General features: G+C 42.0%; 2 protein-coding genes across 7 annotated transcripts in view; both read right to left on the bottom strand.

Moving 5' to 3' along the window:
* Positions 1-1,261: 1,261 nt before the first annotated feature.
* Positions 1,262-12,376, bottom strand: AKTIP (AKT interacting protein). Of its 3 annotated transcripts, none has more exons than XM_085235024.1 (10): positions 12,223-12,376; positions 9,420-9,532; positions 8,051-8,256; positions 6,239-6,303; positions 6,056-6,156; positions 4,644-4,732; positions 4,474-4,572; positions 4,150-4,257; positions 3,724-3,784; positions 1,262-2,190 (listed from the first exon to the last, which is right to left on the bottom strand). In XM_085235024.1, the coding sequence occupies exons 2-10, from the start codon at positions 9,459-9,461 to the stop codon at positions 2,080-2,082; spliced, it is 882 nt and encodes a 293-aa protein (XP_085091150.1). In that variant the 5' UTR covers positions 9,462-9,532; positions 12,223-12,376; the 3' UTR covers positions 1,262-2,079. The 3 variants fall into 3 exon arrangements, with proteins under 3 accessions (XP_085091150.1, XP_085091151.1, XP_019475298.1); XM_085235025.1 differs by having other exon boundaries at positions 1,262-2,187; XM_019619753.2 differs by lacking the exon at positions 12,223-12,376 and adding an exon at positions 11,735-12,061.
* A 1,710-nt stretch (positions 12,377-14,086) lies between these two features.
* The window catches only part of RPGRIP1L (RPGRIP1 like), a 94,379-nt gene continuing 91,397 nt past the window's right edge, over positions 14,087-17,068 (bottom strand). Inside the window, exons 31-32 of one of the 4 annotated variants that reach the window (XR_014886052.1) lie at positions 16,796-16,997; positions 14,091-16,292 (exon numbers count right to left, since the gene is read on the bottom strand). The gene's annotated coding sequence lies outside the window, so the exon portion shown is untranslated. Of the gene's footprint in view, positions 16,998-17,068 lie in introns of all 4 variants that reach the window. The other 3 variants (XR_014886050.1, XR_014886051.1, XR_014886053.1) reach the window with 3 other exon arrangements.

Raw genomic sequence — 17,068 nt, 5'->3', positions numbered from 1 at the left:
GTTCAACCCCCAGTCCCAGAAATAATCCTGGATTTAAACTGTAGCTGCTGTGAGCACTGCCCCACACACTGTGCCATACACACAGGCTGAGAGAGAACACCCATGTCTCTGCACACTAAAGTGCTGCAAAGGCACTAGATGGACACGAGCTACCTCTTACTCCCTTCCTAACAATACAAATTACAAAGCACAGCAGTAATTAAGAGATACTAAGATACCTAAAAGCACTGGAGAGATCAAGACTAGAGGACAGCTGAGCTCCTGCTCAATGAAAATCCTGGGGAGCAGTGACCACAGCCATGTTGAGGTGACCCAGGAGCTGCACAAAGCCCCTGGCACAGGGGACACCACAGCTGCCACCAGGATACACAGCCGGTGCTGCAGCTGGGGCAGGTGCTCAGCCTCCCAGACCACAGGATTTTCAGTACAGCTGAAACATCACCATCAATAGAGTTCCCAATAAAAAACCCACCATGCATTTGAAGCCATTAAGGATATTTAAGGCAGCTGTACTGATTTACATGACCACAGACTTCTTCACCAAAACAGGAATTCCAGAAGTACAAGTGCCATCCCAGCCAGCTCCAGGAAACCACTGCATCTCCAAGGCAGAACCTTCAAAAGGCTCAAAGCAACACACATTAAGGCTTCTGTGTCTTAACTCATACATCTGTAAGTGCTGTGCAGAAACCACACACATCACCTTTAGCACTATGTTAACTTAATCACTTGGGATATGACAGTATATTACCTGTGCAGTCATTGTACGTTTCCTTAAAAGCTAAGACTCTGTTGTCTAAGATAGAAAGGTTGTTCTAGGACAAGTAGATTTAGCTTCTGTAATACAAAAGCTACAAACAAACCCAAAAACTCTTACCATGACTACATACAAAGTCACCAGAGCTTCTGGTCAGCAGGGTTTGCATTAATACCAAACGTACAGGTATGGGCATGACTTAAAGAAAAAAAGCCCATTAGTAACAGACTAGCACCACAAGTTCTGGATTTATAGAGAAATCCCGTTTTGCAGCAATAAGACATTATGCTAGATTATGATATCAGGAGGACTCTCATGCAAAGTAGAAAACTTTGCCCTGAACTCACACCAGCTTTAGAAAGGTTCTCCTAGATGTGAAACAAAACTGTTCATGCAGTCTCTTCAGCACACAACAGGACACCTATAAAGACTTCTGTTGCCAGGCACTTCCAGCCCAGTTCCAGGCTTTACTAAGTGTCTAAAACACAAACAGTTGGACAGATGCAAAGTGATGATTCCATTTTATTTTCTTAAGATGTCACCATTAACACACATTAGTCAAGCTATTCTATTTAATCCCTACAGTGTAGACACCTAGGGAATCTAAAATCCTCTACGATTTTATTAGCTTAAGAGACCACCATTAAAAGCTTTGATTTTAGTGTTTATGTAATAAAAGTCTATTAAGCCTGACATTCTTCTTTCACCCTGTCAGACTAATGTGTGCTTTAGTGACAGCATCCATTTACAAATCAATAGTACGTCATCCACTGAGTATCATCCTCAGCTTTATCTCTGGAAAGTGCTAAATGGAGTCACTGAACCATCTATTTACAATTTCAAATCCTATCCTATTTACAATAGAAACCAAAGTATTTAAAACCATTAAATATAGTGTTTAACTCTGCTATATTAGTTTACATGAACACAGCTTACCTCTGGCATCGTATTTCCTGCTAGTGTTTCTGCCAGCAATTTAAAATTTAAAAGAAAAGAAAAAAAGCCATTTCCTGGAGGGAAAAAATAAAAGCTTAAAAGCAACCCCAAACCTCCAGGCATGTCAGAGCCCTGAGGAATTACCCACTCTAGACAGTCTTCAGACTGAAGTACTGCAGTGTTCAGAGATACTTCCAAACTCCAGGCAAGCCTTTAAAACCTAATGCATATGTGTAAAACACTGAGACAGTAATCCAAGCAAGTTCACTGGAGTCACTGCTACCGTTCAGTTCTTACTAATCCGTAAACTGCTGCTTTGCTGCTTCTCCCTCCGTTACATTCCCTCCACCCATAGAAAGTGTTCTGTGCACCACAGTCCAGAAGAGCTAGGTAGGCATTGTCTTCTCCTCTTTGCTGAAAGGCTGAACTGAGCCAGGCTTTACCCATGACAGGCCAGAAACATGCATGCTTTTGCAGTGCTGATCTTCTGGTTTCTTCTAGGTAGAAGAAAATTGAAGTCAGAATTATTAGAAACCCTCTCGCATACCTTCCCACACATTTTCAGATTGACAACTACAAGCAGAAAAGAGGTCAGTATCATCTCCTCTCCTCAAAGAGAAACAGCTACTACTTTAATTTCTGTGAGTATGCACGGCATGCGTAGATCTACACTGACACTACAGGAGAGTTTTAATGACTTAGTTCAGGTACTGTCACCCAGTTATACTATAAAGACTAAACAGACACTCCTTGGATACAGCATTCTGTTTGGAGAACAGGGCACAGCAGCACTGCACTGCTGTTTGCCAAATTTCTTGGTTGTATACAAAGAAGAGCCAATCCAAATCAAAGCACATATGTCATTCACTTGCTGTTAACAGCTCCAGCACAGCCAGTTGTTTCTCAGTGCACTGAAATTATGTGGGTAATAAACAGGGTTGCAGCAGAAGGGAAAGAAGACAGGACTGGGGAACTTACTTTTACAGGGAGGGCAAACAACTGAACTGGCATTTTGGAACAAGTCTCCTAAGGCACAGAAGCCTGAGCATTCTTGCTATCATCAAACAACTCCAGCAAATAAAGCACCACATGTGCAGTAAGTTGAAATGAAAACACTGACAGTGCATTTTTTTTTGCCAGTTCAACACAGATACCAGCCACCATTTCAGAATCCTGAGATACTGCAAGTTGGTCACTTGTCATGCCACACAATGCAGACTCAGAATTGCTGCATGTCAATTCCTGCCAAGTACTAGGAATCATTTAAAATATAAAAATAATAAACTGAATGAGAGGGAAAGTGTGTTTTCAGATATTTAAAAAGACTTAAACTCTTCAGAATGAAGGCTCATTTCTCTTGAATCTCTCCAAGAAAGAGAAGAAAGCCTCTTCCAGTTTTTGTATAAATTGCTAAGCTCAGAAGCCATGAGAAAGTTATCTGCACTACTTCAGTTCTAGAGCAGGTAAAGGGACACTCAGCATCACTGCACTTTGTGCAAATATTGAAGGTATTGCCCTGTTGAAAACTGTATGAGCAAACACACTCTTGCTGTATCTGAGTGCTCTGAGGCAGAAGTAACAGTCTCCAAAAAGTTTTCAAATTAAAAGAAAGCCCTGAAGTTTTGATTTACTCATTAAATATCTTTCACGAGAACAGAAGAACAAAGTTGGAAGTTATGAGGTTATGCAGCAGTACTGACCACAACAGGACAAGCTAACAGAACAGCCAGCAAATCTCTCCTTTCTTTTTCCATCTCTAAATAAAAAAAATCTGCCAAATTTACCAACAATTATACTCAGCCTAACAAAGCATTCTAGCTGGCTGAATGATTAATTACTTAACACACTGAAGTTAGAATAGCCACATAACCACTTAGGACACTAATTCAGTTTCAGCACATCTCCAGATTCAGAAGAGAAGCAGAATAAAGTCTGCCTGGTACATGCTCATCACAATATACACAGAATATTTCCTTCCTTTATCAGGCAATAAATCCTTTCTATAGGGAAAATCTGGACTTCGTTCATACCTTCTGAGTCAACATCTTCTCTCTAGCTTCATCATGTATAGCTGGATTCCAAGGAGAAAAACTGTGGAAAAAATACAGTTCTGTAACTCCACATTTTTGCAAACACACTTTGCATTTTTGCAAACACATTTTGCAAAAGCACTTTTACTTGGTTTAGTTTGCTTCATTTCAAGTCAGTTACAGATCTGGAGTTTTTGGTAAAAAGAACTTGCTACACATTGACACGGACTTCTTCCAACAGAAAAACACAGTGTTGGATAATCTTAGATTTACTCAGTATTTTATCCAAGGTACTCTTACATACATACAAAAGATGTTGGTCATCCAACTTGAATGTCTTGGAAGGGAAAGGTTTCAAATAAAAAAATGATACCGGAACTTGTTGTCAAAGCACGAAGATGTTGTCAATTTGCCCACAGTACTCACACGATTGCATAGGGATCCTCTATTTTGGGCTGATCAAATAAGTGACTGCTGCATAGTTTGACACTGTCTACCACTTTACTTTTGAACAGTTGAATATCTTTTTCATACCTACAACAAAGAAATAAGCCATGTCAAGTACCTGCAAAAGGAGGTACAGGTTTGCCCTGGAAGCACAGACAGACCGGGCAAAGCCTCAGCATTAGTTTCTAGCACAATGAGCTGCAGACATAGAGATCACAAACAATTACACAGATCTCTTGATTCTGTACTTCTATGCATAAGTCTCTTAAGAAATCACATCTTAAACACCTGGAAGATACTTACAGCACTGCAGCCTCGGGGTTCAGAGGACTAGTTGTATCAATCTTGTAAAAGACTCTGCGAGCATACATTAGTACTTGCCATATGTGATTATGATTTCGCCTAAAAAGAACAAAACAAGGTGAAAAAAGGAAAGAACCTTCCAAACTGCACTTCAATATGCTACCACTAACCTCCATTTTGCAAATGCTCGTTTCACGTCCAGCTCCCCAGACAAGGGATCTACTAGTGGATGGAAGACGGGCAGATCAAAAACCAAGCGCTGCATTAGAAACAGGAAAAATCCCGATGTTAGAGCCCTGGGTGAGGGTGTTTCAGGTCTTTTGTGTTTTATTGGTTAATGAGATGCTGCTTCCAAATATCAATCAATTCCTACTATATAACAAGAAAGCAAGTGTGAAACTGTAACCCAGCATACCCACGTTACATGCAGGGTCCTGTCCTCTCTGACATTCTTAGCACTGAATCAAGAGACTAATCCAGCTAACAGCACAAGTACCAGTGCCAGCACAGGTAACAATACCAGATAAGATCAGATTAAGTCAGGGGAGGGGAAAAAACAAACAAACAAATAAATAAATAAATAAAAATCACAAAAAACCTTCAGCTGAAAGTTCTTTACATTCTTGAGCTACAATCCCTGATTTCCTTTATCCTACACATTTTCTAAGTAAACTGTGAGATGCCTTCAGCTCTGTAGGTTGTTTCCTCTGGCATTTGTGTATTCCTCTAAAAATAATAATAGTAAAATCACTTTCAACAGGAAGGTTTATAAAGTCCCATGCTAGCACAAGAATGATGGATATGTCAGAGACATTTAAGACTAGTCTTTGAAATAAACTGTTTTATACTAATTCTGTCCCTGTAAAGCTTTACACAAAGCTTGGTGCCAAACAGGCAGCTTCCTGACACAGCAGCTCAATCTCAGCTACAGCAGCTATGTACACCCACTCCCAACCTTCCTCTTAAATAAATCTGGCCAAGAGGACCGGATGCTCAGCTCTGGATAGAGTCACACTGCCACAAATGGCAGGAAAGGAAAGTAGTAAGTTGGATACCTTTCCCTAAAAGGAATAAGAAAAAGCAAGGATCAAAGGTAACACCATACTATCCATCTCCATTTCGTGCTACTTCATCAACTTTGTCCTCAAATTCTCTTAGTTCTTTGTTTCAATGTATTTAGAAAAGATACAGGCAAGAAATCCTGCAGTACAACACTGGGTATAGCACAAGCATCTGGATTTCACGTTCCATCACAGGCAGCTCAGAATTTGGATATGTAAATGCTTAAACTTGAACTTCTTCATCAAGAAAGCAACAACTCAAGAGTTGAGGTAAAGAACTGCTTGACTGCTTAATGCTCCAATGTATCAAACTCTGCACCAGCCTCAATAATAAAAGCAGCACGTTCCCTCCATTGATGTTAGGAGATACGTACAAGATGTGTCACAAACATGCCCAGCCAACTAAACAAAACTAGTTCAAAGAAGTGAGAAGCTAGCTGGTACAGTTGCTTTAACAAAGAGCCAAACTCGAAGCACCAGAGCAGAAGAAAAACCCAAGACACACAACTACAGCCACTTACCGGGCAGTCTCCATCAGGGTAATTATCAGGAATATAGACTGTAAATTTGAATACACCATCCTGGTACAGCCCATGTCTTATGAATATCACTCCGAACCACACTGCAAGTGAGAAAGTTTCCTTGAGCAGAAGAATTTCAAAACATGTAATTATTCAAGTTTTCAAAGTTAAATTTAAACTTACTCAATGCTGATCTGTAAGATGGCTGCACGTAGACACCTGGCAGCTTCTGCTTCACAACCAACGTACTGCAATTAGAATCAGCATTTAGGATAGCTCCACAACCACACTACACCTACAGCAAGGTGACAACAGTAAGGCCAGAATGTACTGCCAGTAGCCATACAGGAGACTATCCATGAACTTACATTCTGCTTTTCCTAGCTCTCCACTCTCCTGCAAGGAGGAAACATCATTTCTCCTGAGAAAACTGTCAGCAGAGAAGTAGAAATCTTTTTTTTTTTTCTACTGCCTTTCTACTTCTCTGCTGAATTCCCAGTTTCCAAGTAAAGATGGAAAGAAGGAATGCAATTAAGAGATTTTGAATGCAGTTTTAGGTTTGCACTTAATTCCAAACTTTTATCATAGCTTTAACTTAAAGTTTTGAACAAGTAGCTTCTCAGTTTAAGCTAAGACTATGCTGCATGATAAACAAGAATCATGTCGGCACAGAACAAAACAAATTAACAGAGAATAAAAAGGACAGATGAAAAACAGAGCATGGTGGACATCTACATCAAGTACTTTTAGCATCTCATTGCCAGGATGGACCAACACATTTTCCCATACTAGCATTTATTTGCTATTTCACTTTTTGTGCCGATGATCAAATCACAACCTTCAGTCACCAGAGAGCAGTGAATTACGTAAGGAGTTGCTTTTTCTTCCTTAACCTTTTAGGAAACTCCACTTCATAATCAGCTGTCCTCCTGCACAGGTAAAATGTGCTACTTCTACTATTTTCAAATTCACAAACACAAGAATTCCCAGGAAGTTTAACCAGCTATAGTTGTAAGGTATGCAGATTCTATTGAAAACTATACATCACAAACTGAAATATTCATTTCATACGCTTCCCAGTTAGTTGTTGTACAGGCCAATTAAACTGAATTCAGCATGCCTGCAGTAATAAATCTTTTCTGAATTAAGAAGTCAGCGTGAACAAGAAGATTTGATGTTTTGACTACTCGCTTTCAATGCAAGGGTTAATGCAAGCACTGAAACTTAGCATTGCATCAGCACTCAAGGGATTTCATTCCAACAGGCACTAAATACTTGAGAATCCAGTACATCTATTGCAGAGGAAGTCTTTCCAGCTTCATAGCACAAAACAACTTCAGTAACTTCATAAAATTAAAATGCTTTGCACACATATAGATTTGTATGATCCATGCTCTGCAAAGCACTAGACTGGATCAAAGCAACTGACCCAACAAAGGCTCTTTAAACTGCAGTAACTCCTCCCTCTTATGATTCATTTTAAATATCACTGAGAGACAGGAAAGAATTGTCTCTCTAATATCCACTTAATAAGCTGTATCATCAGGAAGCATTCAAGTGTTCCACATTTGAACTCTACTATCTGGTACCCTACAATCATAACCAACTTCCTACTAGAATCTGCTTGCTTCTAATTTAATAATAGTTCTAAGAAGTAGCTATTTCTGAAAAAAAAAAAAAAAAAAAAAACAACCACCAAGCTATATGATAACTGGTCCAAAGGCACAAACTTAACATGTATTTACTTAGAATGAGAAATAAGAATTCAGAAAATCACATCTAAACACATCCCTTCTTCTCCTCAGCTATCTCCAGAGAGTGAGGTTGCTGCTCAAGAAAAACATTTTGATAAAACAGAGACATTTACTGTGTTGTTCTTCAGGGCAGAGACACCAGGCAGAAGTTGACCCCTGCATGTTGCTTTTTTCCCCTGCTGAAGCATAAGTTCAGTAACCTAAGAGAAGCTTTTTTTTTTTTTCAAATGTGAAAACTTACAACTCTGCAAGGAGGGAATACTCCAAATAAAAAGGCCCATAAGAAGCATGTGTTCCATTTGTTGACTGGGATGACATGGCAGGAGAGGCAGGCTTGGTAACTGGCACAGCATTCTTTGGAACAGAAGGCAACTGTTTCTTTGCAGAAGCTCTTGGAGGACTGGTTCTCAGTTCCCCACTCAAAGTTTTCTCATCAGCTTCAGGTCTCTGTTAGATTTAAAATAAAACTATGACATAAGATGTTGAAATTAAAAATATTTAACATAAGAACGTGTTTTAACATAGGCTTAAATCCTATTGCATTATTTACAAGTGTGGCCAACAACATTTATGTTGGGTTGTTTTGTTTTTTTCTTTTTTTAGGGGGGGATGTGGGGACATTGAGATGTGTGCATCTTTATAGCTTTTGTTTTAAACCTAGACTACAAGCACAAAAGTAACCAATGGTGGATAGGAAATCTGCAGGTCAGGATTGTATTTTTTTAAGAAACTGGAAGCAGGTAATATAAACCATCAGCTTAGAAGTCAGACTATTGCCAGCACGCAGCGTATCAAGATAAATCATTTCTCCACTGACAAGCATCCTCCCACTCTGGACTTCAAAAAGTCCCTGAAAAGTAATGTAGTAAAGCTGAGATGGGAGCTTGCTACAGAAAACTTCATATATCTCACTTACTGCCTGTGCTAGGACAAACACCCCCTGCACACTGATCATTCAGCCCATTCCCACTGTGGGAGAGTCACTGTTTGACACGAAGACTAGTTCAAATAGTTTTGTTATAACAATCTTTCCAAGCCCACGTCTTTCACTAACAAGAAACTTTGTATTTCATTTGTCACCCTACACAACACTGCATTACACACAGATCTCAAAATCTTTCCACGAGTTGCCAAGACAAACCTGCCGGTTACAGAATTGGGACTGGGCAGTGGTGATTTACAGTACGGCACTGCAAAGAGCTTGAGACCTGCTCTGGTAGCAATACTCTGGTCACAAGCACCATCAACAAAGTTATATATAGCACTGAAAATCTGAGAAGCGACTAACCCTAGAACAATCATGCTTTTAGATACAATAAAATGTAGAAACTAACAATGTTATCCATGCAGTTTTGCCAACACTTCACTGCATACACAACATCCAGCTAAGGTTTATGTAAGATGGTTCTTACGACACTTGTTTATTAAGTCTTTCAACTATGTGAACAAGTTTATCTTCCATTCTTGAAAATACTTCAGATAAGTCATCACAGCCAATTCTGTAATAGATCTCATCCACATGCACACTCTAATTAATGCAGCCGACCCTTATATGAACATGAGCCAGCCCTCCCGATGTAAATTGCAGTGGCTGTTCACTAGATCTCTACCTTGCGCCCAGAAGCTGCAGACATGCTCCAGAAAGGGTTCATAACGAGTATTTCAAATCAAAATCCACAATTGTTCAATATCTTCTGTTTCTTCACACCTTCTGGTTTATAGCCTGAAAATACATAGAATGAGTATGCATTCTCACAGATAAACAGGACTCAATTTTTCAGATAAAATTCCATAACCAGCTTCATATGAATATATAAATGATATATATAAATGAGAACTTGTAGTTAAGACTAACAGCTAAAACTGCCAAACCTCTATTATTTATTAGACTCCAGTACAATACCACAGCTGTCTACAAAATATTTTTGCACTTAATCTCCTGCATTCCGTTAAAAAGATGAGAAAGATTCTGCAAACTGTTCTTCATCTTGCCAAGTGGAGAAAAGACCATCAATTGGCTGAGCTCAGTCAATGAACATCTTCTGTGAGCACCATACTAAAAGTTACCACTTCATATTCATACCCAGCACCAGACAGCACTACAAGGCTTACTCTCGCACTCTTGTTAAGTGCTGTCCCTTGCATACATTCCAGACTTAGTGTGCTTCTGAAGCACTCCAGTTCCAAATAATCTCTGCCATTCCCAGTGAAAGGGATGATCCTCCCATTGAGTCTACATCACATACATGTCATCTTGCTTTCAACTACGCTGGAACCCCGCCAGGAAGAGACAAAGCCACAGAACACGAGTGATTTTCTGTAGCTATTTAATGGGTTCATTAGGAGCACTAAGGCTTAGCACCCATTAGATCAGCAATTCAACAACAAAGACTTCAGCAGTATTCAGAGCTCCACTGTTTAATCTACTGTTTAAGTAACTCACACTGCTCCTCTTTAGGTAAAGCCCTCCAGCAGCATTTCTGTTCATTTGTTTTAAAAAAAGTCTTGTTATCAATAGCACAAGAACTCTCTCATCTATACAAGCTCATGTCTGGCACTGTCCCCTTCCTCCACTCCTCCCCCCCCTCCAGTCCTCCCAGCCTCCAACATTCCACCCCTCCCCCCATCCTTTGGCGGTTACATTAAGTTTTCTGACAATTCACTTTGCTCAATTTCTTTAATAGGAAATTGTACTGGCCAAGGCAGTTCAGAGGATGTGGCAAAATAAGAGAAAATAGTACAGGTCCTATTGTGGTCAACACTACTGCTTTTTTCCTACAGTAAACAAGCTGCCACCTGTTCACACATTGCTTTGACTAGTTCCTAGAGAAAACGATAACACGAGGAACAGAACTCTTCCTAAATAGACAATAAACGCTTATCTTGTTAAAAGGAGAAAAAAAAAAAAAAAAAAAGCCAGATTATTTACCCAGCAGTGGTAATGGTTTAAAAGAAACCCTGATATCAAACTGTCTAACTAGCAGCCATCCAGACTATAGAACAATCCAGCATTAAAAAAAAAAAAACACAACACAAACGCAAGCACCCTTCAGAAAAGTGATGAAAACTAATTCATTCTCCCAGCCCGAGATCATCTCGGGCAAACATTCCAGCACACGGCCCTTCCAGATATTTTCCCTCCTCAGCAGCCAGAGTCCCATCAGCCGAGGCAGTGCAAACAGCCCGGCAGGGCAGCGCTGGGGCACGTGTGGGACAGCAGAAACAGCCCATCTGTTCCTGCTTTTCCCGTGTCCTGTCTACAAATCAGAGCCCTGCCAGAGGGGTATGCCACAGGCCCTTCCTCTTACGTGAAACCTGGCCAGGCTCAAAGAGCAAGATGCTTGCCTAGAAAAACACAAGGCATTTCCTCAGGGAATTTTAGGGTAACCAGAGGACAGAGGAACTGACGTACAAACAGCATCCAAGTGCTACGGCTCTGACAAGAGAAAGCTTCAGGAAGCTGAAGACTTGGAAATGATTAGCTGGACCCCGGGGTGATTACTTGATGAGTTTGGGATGAAACGTTTCCTGGTTGGAAAACACAGGCAATATAAACTGCACTACTACAGAATAAGAGAGAGGAGATACAGGAGCTGAAGAGGACAGAGAACGAGGTACGAATGCACAGAACAGCCCAGCCTGTCAGAGGGAAGGGAGCTGCTCCAGGAGCTGATCGCTGCTGCAGATGGAGCTCAGCTGCCGGCTCCAGCTCAGAAGGCAGCTGTGCACCTCAGCACACTCCCAGCTCTGCTGAAAAGCTCGTCATCACAGAGACACCTATTTACAAGCTATTAAGAACCGGTTTCGTCACCAAGCAAAGCATATTTTAGTCCTCGTTAAACAACAGGAAAGCTTCTAGACATTATTCTGCACTGAGATCCCACGAGGCGCTCTCCTTAACGTATCCGGCCGCCCCCAGCCTCACCTGTGACAACGTTACGTTCGACGGAGAACCGACGACCCCGGAAGAAACAGCAACAGCAGGCGGAGCTCCCGCACAGTTCAACCAGCCGAGCCTGCGGCCACCGCGAGGCTCTACGGCACCGCACCCACACAGCCCCTGCCCCTCCTCGCCACCGGGTAACCAGGCGGCGCCCCGAATCAACTCGCAGAACTGACAACTTCTCCACCAGCGATTCCTCACGAGGCACGAAACGCGACATTCACAGCGCGACATTCACAGCGCTAGGTGACGCGGCCCCCAGCCGCAGAATCGCTCCCAGCCGTCTCCGCTCAGCCTTGCCGCCCCACGGCACGGGACGCCGACCACGGCTCCGATCCCAGCCCGGCCCGCCCGGCCCCCGGCACCTGCCATCGCGGCGCGGCTGTTAACGGGCGGGCACGTGACTCCAGTCGCGCGCGTGCCACGGCCTTGCCCGGCCCCGCCCGCCGCCCCCCTCGCCGTTCTCTCACCGCGTTCCCGCTGCACGCGCGGCCCAGGCCCCGCCAGCCGCCGTAACCGCCGCCGCTCCTCTCCCCCCGCCGCTGCCCCCATTTAAAGCCCGCCCCCCGGACTCGCACATCCGGGCTCGGCCTTCCCCGCGACCAATCGTTTTTCCGCTAGGGCTCGGCGGGGCGGGGCGGTGAGACAGGAGCTGACCGATCACGGCCGTCGTTCGTGTCGTGATGCGTTAAGGCACGCCCCTCCGCTGTCAAGGCGCGCGGCTGGCGGCAGCACGGCCTTCCGTCCCCGTGCTGGAGATTGGTCCGAGGACACGTCAGTCTCCGGGAGGCGGGCCAATGGGACGGGCCGACGCACCTGTCACTCCCTCGGCAGGAAGAAAGCGCTGGGGGTGAGAAATGAGAAAAGCGGCTCTCGCTCATTGGCTGACTGCTCGGAGCGGGGAGGCGAGCGATTGGCCGGGCCGCGGGCTGGGGCGGGGCCGGTGCCATCTCACAGCAGGGCTCACGGGGCTCAGGCCCTCCCTCCGCCCCCTCCTCGGCCGTGTCGCCATTCCGGCCCAACTGCTGCTCAGCGATTTCCGGCTCTGCGGCGTTGGGTTCCGGTTCCTGTAGCTGTAACACTGAGTTCTCCCCTGCACGGTTCAAGGAAGGAAAACAAAGGCCAAGAATTGCCTTAGAATGCAACAGCAAGTGTTCACGTGTACCAACCTTGCTGAGCGGCGCTGACAGCCGCAGCGTGACAAAACTTTGTTCTGAAACACAGAGTGCAGCCGAACAGCTGTCCTCGGTGCACGTGGTGCTTCAGGAATGCTTGTTTTTCTCTCTCTCCACCAATTTCCATATCTGATTACCTGCTCAAGGCTATCTGGGCATATCTGCCTGTTTCACACAGAAAGCTAAAGGAATTTTCGTTTATAAATAAGAAATAAATAAATAATAAACCTTCAAATTAGCATAGGAAAAAGGCACTGGCCACGATTTTCCACACTACATAACTCATATACCCCAAAACCACATATCCTCATAGCCCAAAAGCTAAAATTGCCAAGCTCCTGCCTGTGTCTGCTGAGGAAAGAAGGCAATGATGGCCACATCGTTTGAGGGATATTCGCTGTCATCTTTAGGGGAGTTCTGATCGACTCCGGGGCGGAATTTCACCTCGTGGTGGAGCAGTTTTGGGAAATAATCTGAACTGAAAGAGCCACGAGGAAAGTTGTGTATTTAATTAGCTGGAGGGAACGCTCGGCACCACTAGGTGGTGTGCTGCGGCTGCTGTAGTCGCGTATGGCGAGGCATGGGGCAGCTGAGTGATGGAAATACTCGACTACCGAAGTAGAGGTCAGGGCTGCCAGCTGCGGAAAAATATGTACGCTTCGCTCCCCCTAACATCCTCAGGAATTCTATAGGGAGACCGACAAACGAATTTTGAAAAAATATCCCGAATGTAGTTACACAAAACATCACCTTATTTGACAACTATCAGTATTAACACAACAGTTTTTTCCCCTCTAAAAATGCAAAGATGAAAGATGGCATTTTCTCTTTCTCAAAGCCAACAAGTGGAATTACAACCACAGTTAAAAACGTGTAGCCCCAAACATTTCTCTTGTACTTACAAGTGCAATTCCTCTGTGATGTGAAAACTACAAGAAGCACTATCCACACTATAGAAAACTAGAAATACAAACAGTTTGGATTGTCTTTGGTTTTGTTTTGAAAATAGCACACATTGGAGATTTCTTGGTTATTTTAAAATTTCCCCATACTGCTCTGTGTTTGTTTAATTACTGAGTGGTGAATGTGGAAAGGGCACATCTTCCTGTAAAACAAGAGAGAGAAACTCAGGCTCCTAAGATATGTTTATTAAACATACAAGAGTATTCTAAAACAGGCATTTCCATTTTAAATACTTCTACAAAGAAATCAGTAGATCAGAGCTTATTTCATAGTGCTCAGTGGCAGCTGTCCACAGGAAAAAATAGATTGTGTCACAGTTCTCTCATCATTCTGAAGGACAAACGAGATCTGGGTAAACTGTCTGCAATCAGTATTTTCCGGTAAGGCTAGAGCCACTGAATGCCTCTGCCCTTCTTTGCTAGGTATATGCCAGAAAGGTATTCAGTCTGTTAATGCCTCCTGAAAGCTTGTTACCCAGAATAAATAAAGAGAAGAGAGTAATGGTGATCTATACACAAATTCTCAGTTCCCTGAATCAATATATTTTCATTGCAGAAACGCAGTACCCCAAGCACTACCAAGGCAAAGTGCTGCAGAGAAGAAGGAGTGAAGTCTGAATACCCAACTGAGGACTTTTGCAGTTGGCAGTTTTAGGCAATTAGGCAGCGTGACTGGCCAGAATACAAAGGAACTGCAGAGTGGCATAACAGAAATACTTCCTTTACATATCAGATTCGTTAAGAAAATGTTTCTGCCAAAAAGACTAGGCACTGACATTTTCTGGAAGACAAGTATACACTGGAAGACAAGTATACACTTTATTTTTTAAATATAGTAATGTCAGTTAAAGGCATTTTTCACTTTTCCCCAACAATTTTTTTTTTTTTTACAACGAAGTTGTTAGAATAGATGTAGCTGTGGATGCACCTACATAAAAATGCCTTTGATAGTGTATTTTCCTTGAGGAAGAGATAAGAGGAAACAGTCCTAACTGCATCTTCAAAATCTGTTATTTAGTTTTTAGGGTAGAATTGAAGAATCTCTGTGCTGTCAGCAGCAACAGTGTAAAACTTCAGCTGCAAACTCACTACTTTAACAGAGGGTCAGAAATATGAAATGTATTCCATATATTTCCCCATGGGAAGCCTTTTATCTTCCTAGATTCACTTCATATAAAAACATATATACGTATGTAATATTCAGACTCTTTGGTATTTGAATGGCTGTTGATTTGACTGCTGGTGAGACTGGCTGTTCCTGAATAGCATTAGCTATCAATGACTAATTAAAGACCACATCACACTAAGAAAGCATTGCTTGAAGGCTACGTCTGATTGTGGAAATTCATACCTATGTATATCTACGGATGAATTACAATTCCTCATTTTAGATTTTGAAAACTATTTTTTTAAAATTATTTTTAAAAAGGTGCTAATTAGTTACAGCAGTAGCTGCTATTTCCTTTTGGATAAAGTAATTTTGTTCTTGAAATACTTTCTTTATGTGGCGTATTTGCATCACAATCATGTGAAACATGCATTCAAGCAAATATGCACGTAAACTCACACTGAAGAATAACCAACGATTACAGAGTAATCAGATTAAAGAATCTTTTTGAAAACTCAGTTTTGCAGAGAATAGTCATTAGAGCGCATCTGTATGAGACAACATGGCAAATCAGTGAACACAGTCCATGTAAACAACCTTTGATCAGCAGTTTCCACAATATCATTAAGAACTCCAGTTTTTGCTGTAATGGTATGATACGATGAGTGAAAACCCAACCAACTCATAGCTGTGATTTTCCAGCTGAAAATTAATTTGTTGACTGAAAATTTCCTACATAATTTCAAAGATAAGACATAATAAAGTAGGACTATTTTTTTTTTTCCTCCACTCACACCTGGAGCGAGATTTTTACACAAAAGTCACTTTCCTCCTTTCATCTTCTTATTACTTTCTGAATAAAGTGACATATTAAGCAGGTATGTAAGTGGTTGGTTATTTTAAAAAGATGCATATTTTAAAAACTTAGCATATAACTGATCAAAGAACTGAGTATGAAGAGTAAGCTGAAGAGTGAGCGTGAATATGCAAAGGAACCTTTCATATTCAATGAGAAACAGCTATGAACAGCTACCCAAAGATTGCACCTATCCCAACTAATGCGAGTCCAAACTGAGATGGTTTACAGCTTTTTGGTCCAGAACAAATCTGTTAAACTTCGCAAGATCCAGTTTTTAGAGACATAATGCAAAATGCCCTCTGCATGCAAGAGAGAATATCTATCACTGACAAGTATCTATCACAGCTCAAGTATGAGAATTCAGAAGTTTATTCCATCTTTCTCTTCAGGTAGAAAAACAACATCTCAGCCACATGAAGCAGTACTGGGCTGCTTGCTTCAAAGGGAATAAGAAAAGGCAGGATATGAATGTCACCTAGTAAACCTCCATGCAGAAAGAGATGTGCTTAATTAAACAGCATGCCACTTAGCAGCACCTCATATCCCATGCTCTCAACCCACACCATAAAATCCTGTCTCTTCAGGGCTCACCCCACCCTTTCATGAGCTTAGCTTACCCTCATCATGCACTCTGCTGTGGAAGCTTGGTCACCTCTGTGTTCAACAAATGAAAGGTTTATGAGAAAGGTTGCTTGTCTTTCCTCCAAATAAAAACTACAGCCAACACTACCTTGCTCAGAGCTTGGAACCGGGGATAAAGAAGCTATCACTTCTCTATTACTTTTTTTACTTTCTGTATTCAAATTCATGGCTTAAACTAAACAGAAATACCATAGAGAATATACAAAGAAAACAATTACTACATTGAGCACTTTCTAAAGCTGAACTAGGACTTGATCTAAACACTTATGTGAAAGGAAATAAAAGACTCACACCCACCGTAGCATCTTCCTGCACATCCTGATGTTTGGGTAGAAGTAAATGTGATTACAGTCATACTTCCACTGGAAAGAGGCATGTAGGAACTCTGTTATGTCTTCTATTTCCTCTCTATTTCCTCTTTTTAGCCAACATAAGCTGACCTGATGAGGATGGGGTGGGGAAGTACAGAAGCATTTTGGTTCCACTGCAGATAGATCCCCTGCAATGAGCAAGAGAGAAGCAAGGAGAACACAAACTCAGATGAGTGGTTATCTTAGAAATGCAATTGGA

The sequence above is a fragment of the Meleagris gallopavo genome, chromosome 13 (genome assembly GCF_905368555.1).
Source record: "Meleagris gallopavo chromosome 13, MGAL_WU_HG_1.1, whole genome shotgun sequence".
NCBI classification, from domain to species: Eukaryota; Metazoa; Chordata; class Aves; order Galliformes; family Phasianidae; genus Meleagris; species Meleagris gallopavo.
Note: the sequence above shows the minus strand (reverse complement) of the source record. Positions and strands in the feature narration are given on the sequence as shown.